Source organism: Cyprinodon variegatus, unplaced genomic scaffold (assembly GCF_000732505.1).
Source record: "Cyprinodon variegatus isolate N-32 unplaced genomic scaffold, C_variegatus-1.0 Scaffold277, whole genome shotgun sequence".
In the NCBI taxonomy this organism is placed as follows: Eukaryota; Metazoa; Chordata; class Actinopteri; order Cyprinodontiformes; family Cyprinodontidae; genus Cyprinodon; species Cyprinodon variegatus.
The window spans coordinates 921,655-936,550 of NW_015150730.1; the positions used below are offsets into that span (position 1 = coordinate 921,655).

At 36.4% G+C, this 14,896-nt stretch overlaps 2 protein-coding genes across 3 annotated transcripts in view; both read right to left on the reverse strand.

Annotated features, from left to right (window-relative positions):
- LOC107090011 (interferon regulatory factor 4-like) overlaps window positions 1–5,506 on the reverse strand; it is an 8,600-nt gene extending 3,094 nt beyond the window's left edge. The window contains exons 1-8 of one of the 2 annotated variants that reach the window (XM_015383144.1): window positions 5,294–5,311; window positions 4,604–4,803; window positions 4,205–4,391; window positions 3,427–3,506; window positions 3,138–3,315; window positions 2,169–2,249; window positions 1,516–1,914; window positions 70–182 (exon numbers count right to left, since the gene is read on the reverse strand). In XM_015383144.1, coding sequence (XP_015238630.1) covers window positions 70–182; window positions 1,516–1,914; window positions 2,169–2,249; window positions 3,138–3,315; window positions 3,427–3,506; window positions 4,205–4,391; window positions 4,604–4,801 — 1,236 coding nt within the window. In that variant the 5' untranslated portion in view covers window positions 4,802–4,803; window positions 5,294–5,311. Of the gene's footprint in view, window positions 1–69; window positions 183–1,515; window positions 1,915–2,168; window positions 2,250–3,137; window positions 3,316–3,426; window positions 3,507–4,204; window positions 4,392–4,603; window positions 4,804–5,293; window positions 5,312–5,431 lie in introns of those variants that run through there. The other variant, XM_015383143.1, reaches the window with a different exon arrangement.
- Window positions 5,507–6,185: 679 nt separating this feature from the next.
- LOC107090013 (dual specificity protein phosphatase 22-B-like) overlaps window positions 6,186–14,896 on the reverse strand; it is a 14,587-nt gene continuing 5,876 nt past the window's right edge. The window contains exons 4-7 of the mRNA XM_015383145.1: window positions 12,681–12,730; window positions 11,392–11,466; window positions 7,045–7,216; window positions 6,186–6,631 (exon numbers count right to left, since the gene is read on the reverse strand). Coding sequence (XP_015238631.1) covers window positions 6,491–6,631; window positions 7,045–7,216; window positions 11,392–11,466; window positions 12,681–12,730 — 438 coding nt within the window. The 3' untranslated portion in view covers window positions 6,186–6,490. The remainder of the gene's footprint in view (window positions 6,632–7,044; window positions 7,217–11,391; window positions 11,467–12,680; window positions 12,731–14,896) is intronic.

Consider the following 14,896-nt stretch of genomic DNA (forward strand, 5'->3'; position numbering starts at 1 on the left):
TGTTGGTGTATCTTGTAGTTTGTAATAAATCATTTATATAATTTCTCTTGTTTAATGGTTAAAACATACCTGTGCTGTAATAAGTTTCCTGGGACGTTGTGGATCTGGATATTCATCTCCAAAGCAAAGCACCACCTGGTGTCGTGGAGGATGACGACCATTATGGGCAAAATCTTGTAGATCTGAAATTAAGAGAAGAAATGGATACATAAGACTCAACATTTTCACAATGGACATTTAAAGAACATTCAAAGGCCCTACGTGTTTTACCGTATGACTTATCTTCTGTCACAATGACTTTTCTGGTATCTACTAGTGACTTTGATGGAAAGTCAGAGCGAAATGGCACAGAAAACTGTCTCTGTGTGGTGTGGACCACATGTGGGTGGGGACTCCACAAACTTTGGCCCCCCTGCTGAGAAGATGAGCGACTTCTTTGTGCTACATCGACACTGTGGAGGGACTTACCCAACTAAAAAACCTGAGGATATTTTTAATTGTCATCAAAGCCATAATTATTCTAAATAACCCGAACCAAATTGCTTGCTACAAGGGAAAGTGTCTGATCTACTTAAAGGGATAGAAATCTGTGTTTAAAAATTGGTTAAAGAATTTTCTTGCCTCATTTAATATGAATGAGTCTCAAATCATGTGTATCATAGACTCTAACTATTGACAGTGCAATGGCATCATTAAAGGATAAAATTTTCTGACCATTTTAAAAGTATATTGGCCAGAAGCAACCATAATATAAGTAAGTGAGGGATAATATCTTGGAGTGAGGGATTGCCTTCAAGTCAATGAGTCGATGCAATCAACTAGTTTTCCTTAGATAGAAAACTTTGAATCAATTTGACTGTATGATCTGGTGAACTGTAAAGTGCATAATTATAACTGGAGATAACATGAGTTGTGAGTTGGCACTATAAAAAAAACTGAACTGAATTGAATTGGAACAAGTAACCGCAATATTGCTTCAAAGGACATATATATTTTCTCTAATAGTACTTACATTTCAATGTTTATCATTTCAATGAATAGTATCAATCCAATATTTAGATTATTTTACGATTTTACGATAACATCAGCAAGCACTGCTTTTTAAAACATTTAAAGGAAACAGCAACAAACACAAAGCACAAGCTTGTTTTAAGTGTACAACAAAGCTAGTTTTAGATCCACAAATCAACCTCAGTTAGATGCATCTTAGCACACAGCACAATTGGGAAATTACAAAATAATAAATTAACAGCAATGTTACTCCCAGAGAGCTATTGGACAAGATATTGTCACATCTTTGCATAGTGCACTGTATGTATGTACTGAAATAATTTGAGGAAACTATGCACACAGAGCAGAAAAGAAGAAGTGACAGGCCTAAAATACTAGCAGATTAACAGCATACAAGAGGCTGTGAATCAGAAGAAAGAATTGCAATGATCTCACACAGCATCTCAGGGAAGCATCACCTTCTGGCTGAGGCTAAGCTGGGTAGAGCTGCATGTCTCTGCTTACCAATAAGAAACTGATGGGTGTCAAACAGTTTGCATGGCTGTTCCTTCTCCAGCTTGTTGGGTTTGTCCACATATGGAGCCAGAGGTCCTTCCCAGTACACCCGTCCCTGACACATGCGCTTGGCATACAGCCCATCAGTTGTCATCCAAAGGAGCACTCCTTTCTCCAGGATGTTGGGAAGCATCTCAGCTCCTTGCCTCTGAGATTCAGGGAAGGGGGATGGAAAAAGAATGATTTCCGCACCACTGTGGAATCTGTCCTCTGGGCATGGAGAAGAGGAGGAGGAAGATGATGGAGAGGATGTCGAGTTAGAGGTAATCCGACAACCTTCTGGGCTGCTGACAGTGACCTCCTTCACCAATGTTTCTCTGTAGTAAAGGGATACATGCAGGCTGAAATCTGCAAGGAGGAGAGAGAGACAAGTGTTTAAGGAATGCATCTAAAGGCAAATGACAGCAGCTTGACCAAACCTAACCTGTAGAAGTTAACCTTCTACATTCACTCTTGTCTTCCTAATAATCACTTTTTAATAATCACGTTAGTTTGTTTGTAGTTTCTCATCACAATATCAAACAGACTACAAATGCTGCATAAATGCATTCCAATTAGCTCAAAGTGTTTCTGTCATACTTATATTGGCAAAAAAGCTCCACCTGATATGGCATTGTTGTGGTCCATCGTGTACATTGGTGGCTGAGACTCTGAAAGGTATGTGTGGAATGAGAGCTGAAAACCTGCAATAAAAAATATAAAGCAAGTAAATTAGGGGTGTAATAATTAATCGGATTAGTAGTGATTAATCAATTATTGAAATAATTGTCAACTAATTTAGTAATTGATTGGAGAAAAGAGACACTGAAATATGCCTTTAGCTGACAGAGCGACCCACCTTGAGCAGAAATTATACCAAAACTGTATAAAAAATATATGTTAACAATTTGCATTTAAGATAAAAATCATTTTCTGTTGTCAATATCCTCTATCCAGAACTCCTCAAGTGGAAAAGTTTTAGTTTCACCAAAGTTTCACAGAAAGTCTTCTTTAAGGAACCTTTCTCTATCTGATTATTAATCAATTAATCAAAAAAAATAATCGACAGATAAATCGATTTGCAAATTAATCGTTAGTTGCAGCCCTAAAGTAAATACAATAATTAAGAAATTGAGTGAGAGTTCACAAAAATATCAAATATTGAAGTTTTCTTAACTTACTTTTTATCCCCCAAACAAATGACTTTTTATCTTATCAACTTGTAATAGAGATTTTTTTTTGCATGTAAAAATAGGCTGGGCTCATATGTAGAAATCTATCCAAAACATAACACCATGAAGCTCTTGATTTACTTTTTTTTTTTAAACTACAGATTAGTAACTGAACAGATTAAACAGATTAAAGCCAATGCTGATATTTTATATGGATGATAACCTATAAAACTAATGTTCCAAAATCAAGGCCTTTACATAATGACACAAACAGATGCTCAACATTTTGTTCTACTTGATAATTGAATTAAACTATATTTATATCAAGTAATTTTATTGTAAGATATTTAAAAATAAAGCAGGCAAAATTCTAATTGTGTTACATGTAATTTAAATAATTTTAATTGTACACATGCTCACCATTTTCAGTGTGTGAACCAGGCCAAACTCTACTGATTGGTGACTGGTAGTGGCACTGACCATACTGCAAGTCAGTGTGTTGGCCATGGTGATTTGTGTTATGGAGAGAATGTTGTTCAGGCGGTGTATGATAGTCCCTCCAGTCCCTTCTTTCTGGAGAAAGCACAAAGCTGGGTACCTAAGAAGGAAAATGGCATGCCACTTAGAAAAATAATAAATTTCATGGGGTTTTTTTAGGATTGCTCGTTTGAGAGGCCTTTTTTATGATTGTTGTATATAATCTACTAACCTGGTTGTGCAGAGACGTATATGGTGGAATGTATCCAACTGGGTGTGATGGCGTTTCCTCCATGCGGCTCATTTTCATGCCTTAATATAACAAACAACAGGTACAATAAATAATTTCTTGCCACATATTCTTGATTGGGGGAGGGTTATTTCATTTACCAGGTTAATAATAATGAGTGAGCTGTTGAGAGATACGCAATAATATTTCATGAACTTTGTCGGATGCAAAGTGTGAAATATTTCATGCACATGTATAATTCACTGTTTTATTTAAGGACATCTTGCAGAGAGACTGCAAAGAAAAACAGAGTGCATCAAGACCATATTGACAATTAATATAAAGTTCACACAGTTTAAAACTGCTCATGTGTAACAATGGCTGTTGTATGATGGCAGAAACTTAGTTATGCAAGGCTGAGGTTGTCTTGTTGTGTTGTGTGCACTCTGCGCTTAGTAACCGAAGCCCTCTAAAAAAAGCACTACGGCCTTTTTGGTTCATGCGTTTGCTTCCTGTGCTTCCTGCCTCATCAAAATCAGCAGTGGTGCAAAATGTATGAAAAAAAAAATCACCAGTAGAGTATAAACAGTGCAAGTTGCTGTGTGAAATGTGAATGTGTTTTGAACATTTTTGCAACTGCACAGGCTCGAAGCAGACTTTATGATTTGCTCTCAAAATCTAACCACGAATTATTTTACTCCCCATGTTCTCTAGTCTTAGATTAGCATGTTATTGATCTAGATTTTGACTGCTGGTTGCATGAAAAGCTGTTAAAACTCACCCTTTTTGGTTCCCTCTGGGATGATTCTGTAGACTTTGTATGGTTCTGAGATGTCCAGTTGGCTTCTTTCCACTATTTCATCAAAATCATTGCTCTTGTTAAGGGCACAGCGTAGTCTGGTTTTCCATGTGGGGGGGTCTGGCTTGTCAACTCCTTCCTTATGCTTGCCCTTAAACATCGCCCATGCCTGTTAACAGTAGCATCACACAATTCAAGAACTGACTGGATTTATTCTGAACTTCCTCTTTATCAGGGACAAACTAAATTGAGACCATGTTACTCAAGCAAGAATAAACATTGTTAAAGTCAATACTTAAAACTGAGTAAGTTTTGAACTTTTTTAAAATATTTGTGTGACATCGTTATCTTTAGAAACAGGTAAAGACTGGAGTGCCTTACCTTAAACAAAGCGGCATCCTCCTCTCGGTTGTAGTCTTGTTTCCCTGCATGTTTCCACGGAATCCTAAAGATGGTTTTCTCATCATTTTCCCAAACTAGGCCTGGATATCTCCTGCTGTCAATCTGCTCTATCAGCCACTGCCTCAGCTTGCCATTGCCGCAGCTGCCGGTCAGACCACTGTCTTCATCCAGGTTCATCTCTGCACATCAAATGAGTCAACATGATATTTTAAAACAAACAAAACAGAAATTTGGGCAAATTCATATTTTTGCAAGTGAAATATTCCCAAATAAGCCTGATCTATTTCATTTACATAATTTATAACTGTACTTCCCAGTAAATAATGAGCAGTATTGTAACAGCAACCCAAATGTATTGGATTTAGTAAAAAGCAATGCTGTTTCTTGCCCATAACTTTAGCTCAGCATTTTGAAGTGTATCACATTAATTACATGGCATTTATACATTCCAAATCATTGCTTTCACGTTGGCTGCATGCACATTGACAGGATGCAAGTATGGATGCTGAAATTAATGATTTCCCTCATCACGTTCTGTCCGAGAAAATAAATCTGACTCATTTAAAGACAAATGCACGAATCACAAAGCTTCAGAAAGTCAAACTCAACCAATAGGAAACGGAGGTCAAAAATATCTTAATTCCAGAAACAATAAAAAAAAATAGTTACCAAAGAAAATACTACATTGTTGGGGTTTTGCAGAAATAATAATAAAAAAAAACTTTTAGTTAACGAGATGCAATTAAAGTTCAGTTATATTCTAGTATTTAAAGTGAGATAATTTAAAATCGCTCTGCTGCAGCCTACCTTTAAGTGATGTAGGGTCCACCGCGGAAATCTGTAATGCGGCTCCCGGGGTCCTATAAACGTTATCATGTCTTGTTTTTTTTTGTTTCAAAGGGAGGAGTCTGTCGAAGGTTCAAGAGATGGAGAGCAAACGCGCCTCAATTTCTGTAAAACTCTCAGCGCAACCCACGCAGCTCAGAGGTGGGGAATCCCTTCAGTGACACCCTGGGATGGAATAATCATACCTGTACAGTCACACAAATATCCCCTACTTTTACTTCATTAAGCAATTTGAGTCCATTAGTTTCCACTGCAAGCCACAATCAGTGTAAAAAGCGCACATGTGGAGCAGTTAGTGTTAACATAATATTAATACATGCATTACACCAGCAAAGTATGTTTTTTGTTCTTTTTTAAAAAAAAAAGCATGGCTATATATAAAAAAATAAATAAAATAAACTGTCATCAAACTTAAATTGACTTGTTTAGTCAGTTAGAAATACTGCCCTCTAGAGGTTATATGTGTCACAATGCAGCATGTTTGCTATACAAGGAGAATTCTAAGTATGCAATTGCATTTGTATTGCAGTTCTGGAGCTAATGAAGAAAAGAGAGCCAAGGTGATGAAAGGGTGTGATCTCAGTGCTTATGGTGCCACCATGCATGACCTCCCTCGAACATGAGACAAACAGGAAGAGAACCAGGAAACCAAGTAGCAAAAGCGTACAGCGTGTGTCTTATCACCTTCAGCATGACAGACCATCGACCAACAACCACTACCCATGCACTTGTCTTTGCTTCTTTTATTTGTCTCTTTCAGATCATACAGACACAATGAAAATGTACAAGTAAAAAAAAAAAAGACACATCTTAAACACTTTGATCAATAAATGCTAAAAATGCTGATGAAATACAAGTGTGGAAAGATATTTCCACCATTATAAATGTGCATTTTATTAAATGTGTAAGAGAGATACAGAGGATTGTGTTTCTGTGGCTTTTACAACTTCTACTAAGGTGCAAATCTGTTCAGGACATCACGTTTGGTTGAGCTGTCAAAGACCTCCTCATCAGCTCTTATTAAACACCTTCAGGCAAAGTAGATGCATGTTGTTCCATCTCTTCTTTGTTGACTTTTGGCACCTTTGCCAGTAATTCTTGAATATCAGCCGTATCGTTAAAGGGGTTGTCCTTGTAGCTCTTTCGAAGCCATTCCCTGAACTTTAAACGGGGAGGGAAACATTCAGTAAGTGTCAATGTAACTAAAAGCTACAATCACACACAGAAAATAAAGATAATCAAATTAGTAATTGGAAGGTCCAAAATAATTTTTTAAAATCTTATTATTAATCGTATTAACCCTAAGAACTCCCACCCGTTTTGATCAATAAAGCCATTAACTAACAGTTTGTCGTCATGCACTGATCAAAAAAAAAAAAAAAGTTAGAAATATGCTGATTAAATTGTATTAATCTTATATTTCCATCAATTTCTTTTGAAATTAAAAAAACTAGACTAAGTAATCAAAGAATGCACCATTTTTTCTATTTATGTTTTACCATCCCTGCAATAAACCAATATCAGTTACATAAAAAAGATGAAAGAAACAGTTCTCCATTTCTCAAACAACTCACCCCTTCAGCTTGAGTATCCTGAAACTCCTGCAGCTGCCTCTGGAAGCCCAGGTTGGGGTTGGCACAGGGCCGGACCACCTTCACAGCAGCGAGCACATCCTGCCAGCCCAGACCTGTCAAGGTCATGATGTAAGCTACCACCAGGGTGACACTGCGAGACACTCCTGCCAAACTGAGGGAAAACCAAGCTGCATGAATTTCCCCAATATTCTATTTTGCATACTTTATTTTATAAATTGGGTGTTTAAATTATATAAATTACAAGTCAGATTTTAAAATTATTGTCATCATTCTGTTTCATCTATATCAAATTATAAATTATAAACCCACAGCAAACGTATAACTTATAACAAACAATAACTGAGTCTAACGGATTATATCAGGTAGCAAAAATACTGTATATGATTCCCCTCTCATAACTCTGGCAAATAATGATTAAATGTCAATTAATCCAGAGTTTGTTGTTGATGAGGAGAGGAATAAACACAGTTAAAGACTTAAGGTGAATTCATTTCTTCCCATGCTATGGAGGGGGAACTGATTATTTCTGAAATATCCATTCTCTTCTCTCCTCCTCCCACATCTTTGGGAAATGAAGAGCAAATGTTTCCATTTTCTCAAAAATTGTTATGTGTGATAGCATGTTGTATACTAGAAATGTCCTTAATCCAGTAATCTGTCATATTTTAAATTAGAACGGTATTTAGCAGAAAGTCTATACTCTCATGTTTTCATCTTAATTTTTTGTGCCCTGCTATCAGCCAGTTTCCTCTTATATCACCAATGAAAAATGATAAATACACACGACGTGTTGGAAACTTTTTGGTGACTGACTTTTATTTCTGTCAAGCTGAAATGACAAAAGATGAAAACAGATTGATTCTCTTGGCGTTTAAAAAAAACAACACAAAACAGCTTAAAAATTTATTTATTAATTTTTTATTAATTTTTACAATTTTGTAAACAACAGCTGCTGATTAAACTGGATGTTACAATCATGACATGATTATGATGATTATGAGTGGTTTTTAACGAGAACTCGTTCAGAAGCACCGTGAAAATGGTCCCATCCACCATGTCCACCTCCCTGGCTTCAATACGCGCTCGCGACACAAAGGGAACTTCATACAACACCGGGACAAAGAATGTCTGGAGGTCAGTCAGAGCTTCACATCCCTGGGACATTAGTAATAGCTATTGGTGACAACTTCTTCTGCACGGGAATGCTACAGGCTTCTTTCCTGCGCATGATGCCACTATCTGGTGAATTCCGGTACTGCAAAGTTTACTCAGACCAGCTCAGAAGCAAGATCCAACGCTCTTGGGGAAACACCCGGGGCTGTAGCCCAACTAGCCACCCCCTAGATCTGCCACTGCTTTGCATGACCATGTTTTGAAATATCTGCTTTTACTGTCATATGACTGAAATGTAAGTTCTTCAGTTTGACCAAATGGCTCAGATTTTGTTGGGCCGGACGAAGACATTTGCGTGTTCCTTAAGTTCAATTCATATTTTATCTGGGCCGTTCTAAGACATGAACATGATTTCATCGAAGTGACTGCATACATTTCCAGTGTGTTTAGGTTTGTTGTTTTTTTTGGATGATGAAGCAACGCCCCAAACTAAAACTTCTTTCAACAAATAGTGTTTGTTTGAGAAAGGTTCTGTATTTAGCTTTACCCAACCTCCCACGAACCTGACTAGCTTCCCTTTCCTTGGTAAGTAAAGCCACCCCTTAGCCTGAGGCTGCCACCATGTTTGAATGTGGCAATGTTTGTCTAAGGGTGATCAGTGAGGTTACTTTTCCACCGCACAGTTTTACATATATGAAAGAACATTACACTTTGGTCTCATCTAACCAGTGCAGGTTCATCCACACGTTGTTGACCCCCACATGGCTTCTGGCAAACCACAAATGAGACATCTTATGGCTTTCTTCAACAAAGTTCAACTTATGGCTTTCTTGTCAGGGTAATGTCATATTTTCCCCACCTGTTGGTGTACTGTATGTCTACAGGCATGTCTTAGTAGGTTAGCAGTTGTTTGTGCCATTACTTTTTCCATTTTAGGAAGATAATTTGAAGAGTGACCCATGAGGTGATAGTATACAGCAAAAACAATCTGGAAATAAGTAAAATGTCTTAAATTAGCTGTATTCACCCTTAATTTGAGCAGGTAAATAAGATGATTTCCCAATGGAATCAGTAATTTTACTCTTAAAATAAGATAATATGATAATTAGATACTAAGACATAAGAAATAAGACAATGCAATTATTTTTTATTTTCTTAAGTATAAATTGTCTTGGTACATTGGCAAAGTGTCTCACTTACCTCCTCATTCACTTAGTTTAAGAAAAAATTACTTATTTAGATTTAAATTTTTTGCAGTGTAGCAGTGGATATATCTTTTTCCATTTGAAGAAAAATGCCAAATAATAAATCACACTAACGTATGACAGTTTGCAAACATCATGCTCTTAGCATCTACTTCAAGTAATAAAAGAGATTCATTTTTTTTAACATACAGAACAACAGAACACATGATATTGGTGAGTAAGGCTCTTATCGTGAAAGTCTACAGGAAGTTTTGTCTCATTTTGTCTGAAGCAATCTTGTGATGTTTTAAATCAAATAGAAACTGAGCTGCTTAATTGGTAAAATATCTTTTACGCTTTGTGGCAGTCCCCCAGATTCCTCCAGAGTATTAAGACATCACAGAAAACTAAATAGGAAATAAGTTAAAGAGACTTACAGATCAAAAAAATCTGTCGAAACGGTTACCACAATAAAAAACCCATCGCATCAGGGCACAGAGACATAGTTAGGAAGTTTCCTTCTACAATGCAGTGAAAAACCAAACACCACTAGAAGCCAAATAAAAATAACATTTAAAAAATTGAGAACTTTACAAAATACCTGGATTTATGCTGAGATTAAACCACATACAGCTCTGATCCATTTACAGATTGGTTGACATCTGAATGCATTTGGTTGCACTAGATTTCATTTAGGGCTATCTGATTAAAACAGGCCAAATACAAATGCGAACCACACTTTTAAGAATTTTACTAGTGAAAATTTGGAAAACCATGTATCACTTTCATTTCAGATAATTATAATCTTCTTCATGTTAATATATATCACCATAAATGCAAAAAAAAAATATATTGATTATTGTGGCTGTAATATATGAACACATGATTAGGGTCTAAAAAAAAATCATCTAATGAATAATAAATAGTTAAATGAAACCAAATCCAGTTTCTAAAACAAAAATGAAAGTAATACTCCCTTATATTGAACAATTTGGGCTTTTCTGAGTGACAGTGTTTCTCTCTGTTAGTTATGTATAAAATGTGAGCTTTGTTAATTTAATTAAGGCACGCCGAACTAAAACTGACAGTGGGTGGAGTTTTAAAGGCAAGACACAGCACTGATTAGTGGCAGTTAGCAGTTGATAAACACCTGGAAGTGGACATGGATATGGCCATCTCAGTTAGCAGCAGTTATTTTCTGCCCATGTCAACTCCCTCCTGGATTTCAGTGTGAAACACAGATGCCACATTTGGTCTCTTACTGCTGTGAGTAATCATCTGAACTGTATAATCATGAAGGACTGCCAGCAGAAAACAGATAAGCTTAAAGTCTAAAAGAAAACCCAGAAAATAATAAATTTTCTTCCAACTTTCTACTTAAAAAAGCCTGACACAGAAACCAACTTTGCAAAGAGGAAGATGTTTGCAATTTTCCATTAAGAACCATTGTAGGGATTAAATACTTTTTTATGACTTAAAGGACCAAAATTTAAAAAAGGGAATTATTCAATATGATACCTATCAGATGAAACTAAAGAGAGTGACAGACTGATAGAAAATAAAACACAGGAACTACAGGGTTAAATAGTGGAAGTGGTATCTAAATGCTGATTAAATGGATACATAAAACTAAACCTGCTGCAGATGATCTTATCTTTAAGATTTTGTTTCTTTGAAGTCAAATTATTGAAATGAGAGACTTTTGACACATGGCTCCTATATAAATAATCTAATGGATTTCTGAGAAGACCCTCTGTTAAACCAAATATAGTTCTACACCAAACACTTGAGTGAACCATCACACCACACAAGCAATGTGGTAAGACTTGTTACTGTACTTCGTTTTGGGAAGTTCAAGAATAGGCCTTCCTTTTTTTCTTTTTTTTTTGTAAATGCTGCCACTGCAGCAGTTACACATGGCTTCACTAGCGAGCACTGATCAGATATAAAAAAAAAAAAAAAAACTAAACACATATTTAAATTTGTGACTACATCCAACCAGAAAGCTCAATATACAATTTGCACTAACCAGTGAACGAGGCAGCCTTCTCCTTTCAGCCGGGACTCGTGCATGAACGTTATACTCTGTTTGAAATGTTGAGTTCTATCAGGCAAGAGAAAAAGAAAAGAAAAAAAGAACTTGTTATTGTAGGTCCAAGCACATAAACAGTGTGGAAACATCACAAGTTGTAGGCTACAGTGAAAACTACCCACATGCAACTATGAAGCGAACTACTCATTTACACCTTGCAGAGGTGTTTACTTTATTTGAGTTTTATTTAGATGTTTTAAAGATCTGGCAATGATAAAGGAATAAGAAAAGAGTCAACTGAGGCACAATTAAAGTCCAATTAATTGTTTATGTTAAACCTAAATAGCACAAAAAAGGCCTTTTAGAGCGATTCAATTATGCATGTTTGTCAAAAATCCAGCAGACTATCCAAGCAAAACATACTTCTATCATTACCATAATAGTTTGCCATTCAAACTGGTATTTAATAGGTTTCTAAACACTAAACAACTGCCAGAATCTGAGAGTTTAAGTCAGTTTAAGCCTATGGGAAATTGGGTAATAGCTTTCACTCTTTTACACCATCTTAATTATCTTGGTCACTTACAGAAAAAGTAACAAAGGAATGGTAAATGGCCTCGATTTGGATAGCACTTTATCAAGTCTGAGCGCTTCACACAACAAGTCATTCACCCATTACACACATATGTCACATGCTAATGGTGGTAAGCCCTAAGCACAGCTGCCTTGTAGCAGACTGACAGAATCAAGGCTGCACCACTGCGCCACTAGCCCATCCTACCAATAGCAGGTAAGAAGTGCATCCTGGCTTGTCCTTTGTAGAACAGATGAAGTCAGGACGCACTCCTCAGGCTCGAGGTCAAGCCTCGCTTTAAATCTCTTATCCTGGGATTTTTGGATTCAGCTTTTGTGAAATAGGCCTCTGGCATTGGAAACACAGAGAAAATTCGGTTCATAAGAACGTTTTTGTTACTTACTACAACTGTTTCTTCAGATATATTTAACACCATAAGATAATATTCATATCTGTACTAAAAAAAGGTGCAACATTTTACATACAGTATAGCTTTATTATCTATGCCAAAGGAATAATTGTTCATCAACAAGTTAATGTAGTTTTGTTACTTTGGTGCATCTGAAAGAAAATGTTTACTGTCATACGTCAAGCTTGTAATATTCTATATTTTCAATGTTAGCTTTAGGAAAATGAACCTAAGACACCCACAGAGCAGAAACCCAGTGAATGCCCTGCTCTTTCTGTTTGCCTCAGTTGGCTTAGTACTTACAGATTCTGTGTAGGCATGTCTGCTGCAGAGAGGCACAGATAAGTCATCTCCTAGTAGACAAAGCACACAGGTTACCTGTCAGCTGCTATGAAATATTTGCATTTTTAACAAAAGTTCCGAAAAAACTACACATTAATAGTTACATTTTAATGCCATAATTCTCCCCCCTGGATTTGATAGAAATATAAAATGGGGTCATATTTTTGATATAAATGTGCATCAATTTTCCATCACACTTCATTCCAGCTGGGGCCACGAGGGTTCCTATCTCCAGCTGTCTATGGGCGAGAGGCCTAGTACACCCTGGACAGGTCGCCAGTCCATCGCAGGGCCAGTTTTGATATACATATATTCTAGAAAAATGTGTGTTAGTGTAACTATAAATGCGTAATTGATTACAGCATCGTCTTACCTTAACTATAAAAGTCCTGTCCATGTTTGAACACATTTATTCAGCAGCACAAAAATATAAAAAATCCCTTGTTTAGAAGTCATTGAAGTAGAATCCATGGTGGCCCAATTAGTGGTACCTCTTAAGATTAAGCATTATTTATCTATACTTTGCTTGTTAAAGAGTCTCAGAACTCTATTAATCTGGGAACTTATGTTTGATTGTTGGAAACATGACTCAGAAGCCACATTTGTTTAACCAATGGTTGCACAAATACCCATTCTAATGCTGCCACAACACTCAGTGAGCCGGACAGTAAGGCAGATAAAAGAATCCTCACTGTAAGAGAACTAGAGCAAATATTGAAATCCTGAGAAAACAATACAATCATTTTAATTTATAAATAGATTATTTAAGAAGTATGCAAGAAAAAACGTGTGGTGACTGCCAAAAAGGAAAACATCCAATCAGGAAATGTTGCTTGTTAAAAAGAAAAAACACTGAATAACTAATACTAAAAAAATATAAAGCTTCTGTGATATCTTTCTATTTTTGTATTACCTAAACAAAGCTGGTATTAGTACCTTGTAATATGCAAATAGGATGGTTTTCTAGTAAATGGTCATGTACTTAAAAAATGTTTGTGTTCAAATGTGACAAGTTGTTTAAGCCTTTTAACTGTCATCAGTACCTCTACAATAAATTTAAATAACTAACGAGAAAAAGCATACAAGGCCATTTCTAATTTAGTCTATACTGCTATAGTCGCTTCATATTGATTTGCTGTTTAACCAAGTTAATTCACCTTGAGTTTACTCTCTGATTTGTAGTGTAACACATGATGCCATCTCCCCCTGCTGTTAGACAGTTATGTTATATGGTGTTGTCTGGATGTGTTGGAAAATTTCATTCCCGCTGTGCTTAACTGTCCTAAATCGAGTTGTGTAAATGTTTGTTTTCTTCCCTTTAAATACTGCATTTCATCATGGTTGGAGATTTTTGGACATATTTGAACGTTGGTCTCTGATTTGATGTTAGAAGTGTCATCCTGTATGTGTTGGAGATGCTGAAAATGATAATAGAGCCACTATTTGCTGCACCATCAGATGACTGTTTCTAGCATTACACAAATGTTGATGTGAAAGTTTACATACCCTCCTATTATAGAAAATTATAAATTCACACTAATAATGCAAGTAACAAAATTGGGGGGAAAAAATTAGTTTAGTCGAATAAAATTTTGATTCAAATCTAAAAAAATAAATAAAAAAAAACTGTCCCAGACAAAGAAAAGTGCCTTGCTCATGAACAGTAAACCAACATACCTGTCAACAGGTGCAGAAGAGCTACTGATCATCTCCTGAACATTTACAAAAAGCACCTTATTTCAGTGATTGCTTCAAAGTTTTGCTCAACAACGTTTTAGTTCAGGAACCCAATCAGGCTTGTTTATTTATTCATATATACATACGTACATATGTACGTACGTATGTATGTATGTATGTATGTATGTATGTATGTATGTATGTATGTATGTATGTATACATAAGCAGTAGGGATGGAACGGTTTATGAAAACCGTCCAAACCGTTCGGTTCGACTGTCTCGGTTCGATTCACGTGTGTTGCGTTCGGTTCATCCGCTGTTCCTTTTTCTCATAGGCGAAGCGTTTACACTCCAGAGCAGAAGGTGGCGGTACTGCGACCAAAGCCAACCACCAGTAGTAAACAAGAAGAAGAAGAAGCAAAGCAGCGTAGCCGGGTGTAGCAGAAAAAAATCAGTTGTTGTGGAGTTTTGTGTGGGTATGGCGAGTGGGAAAGAATAGA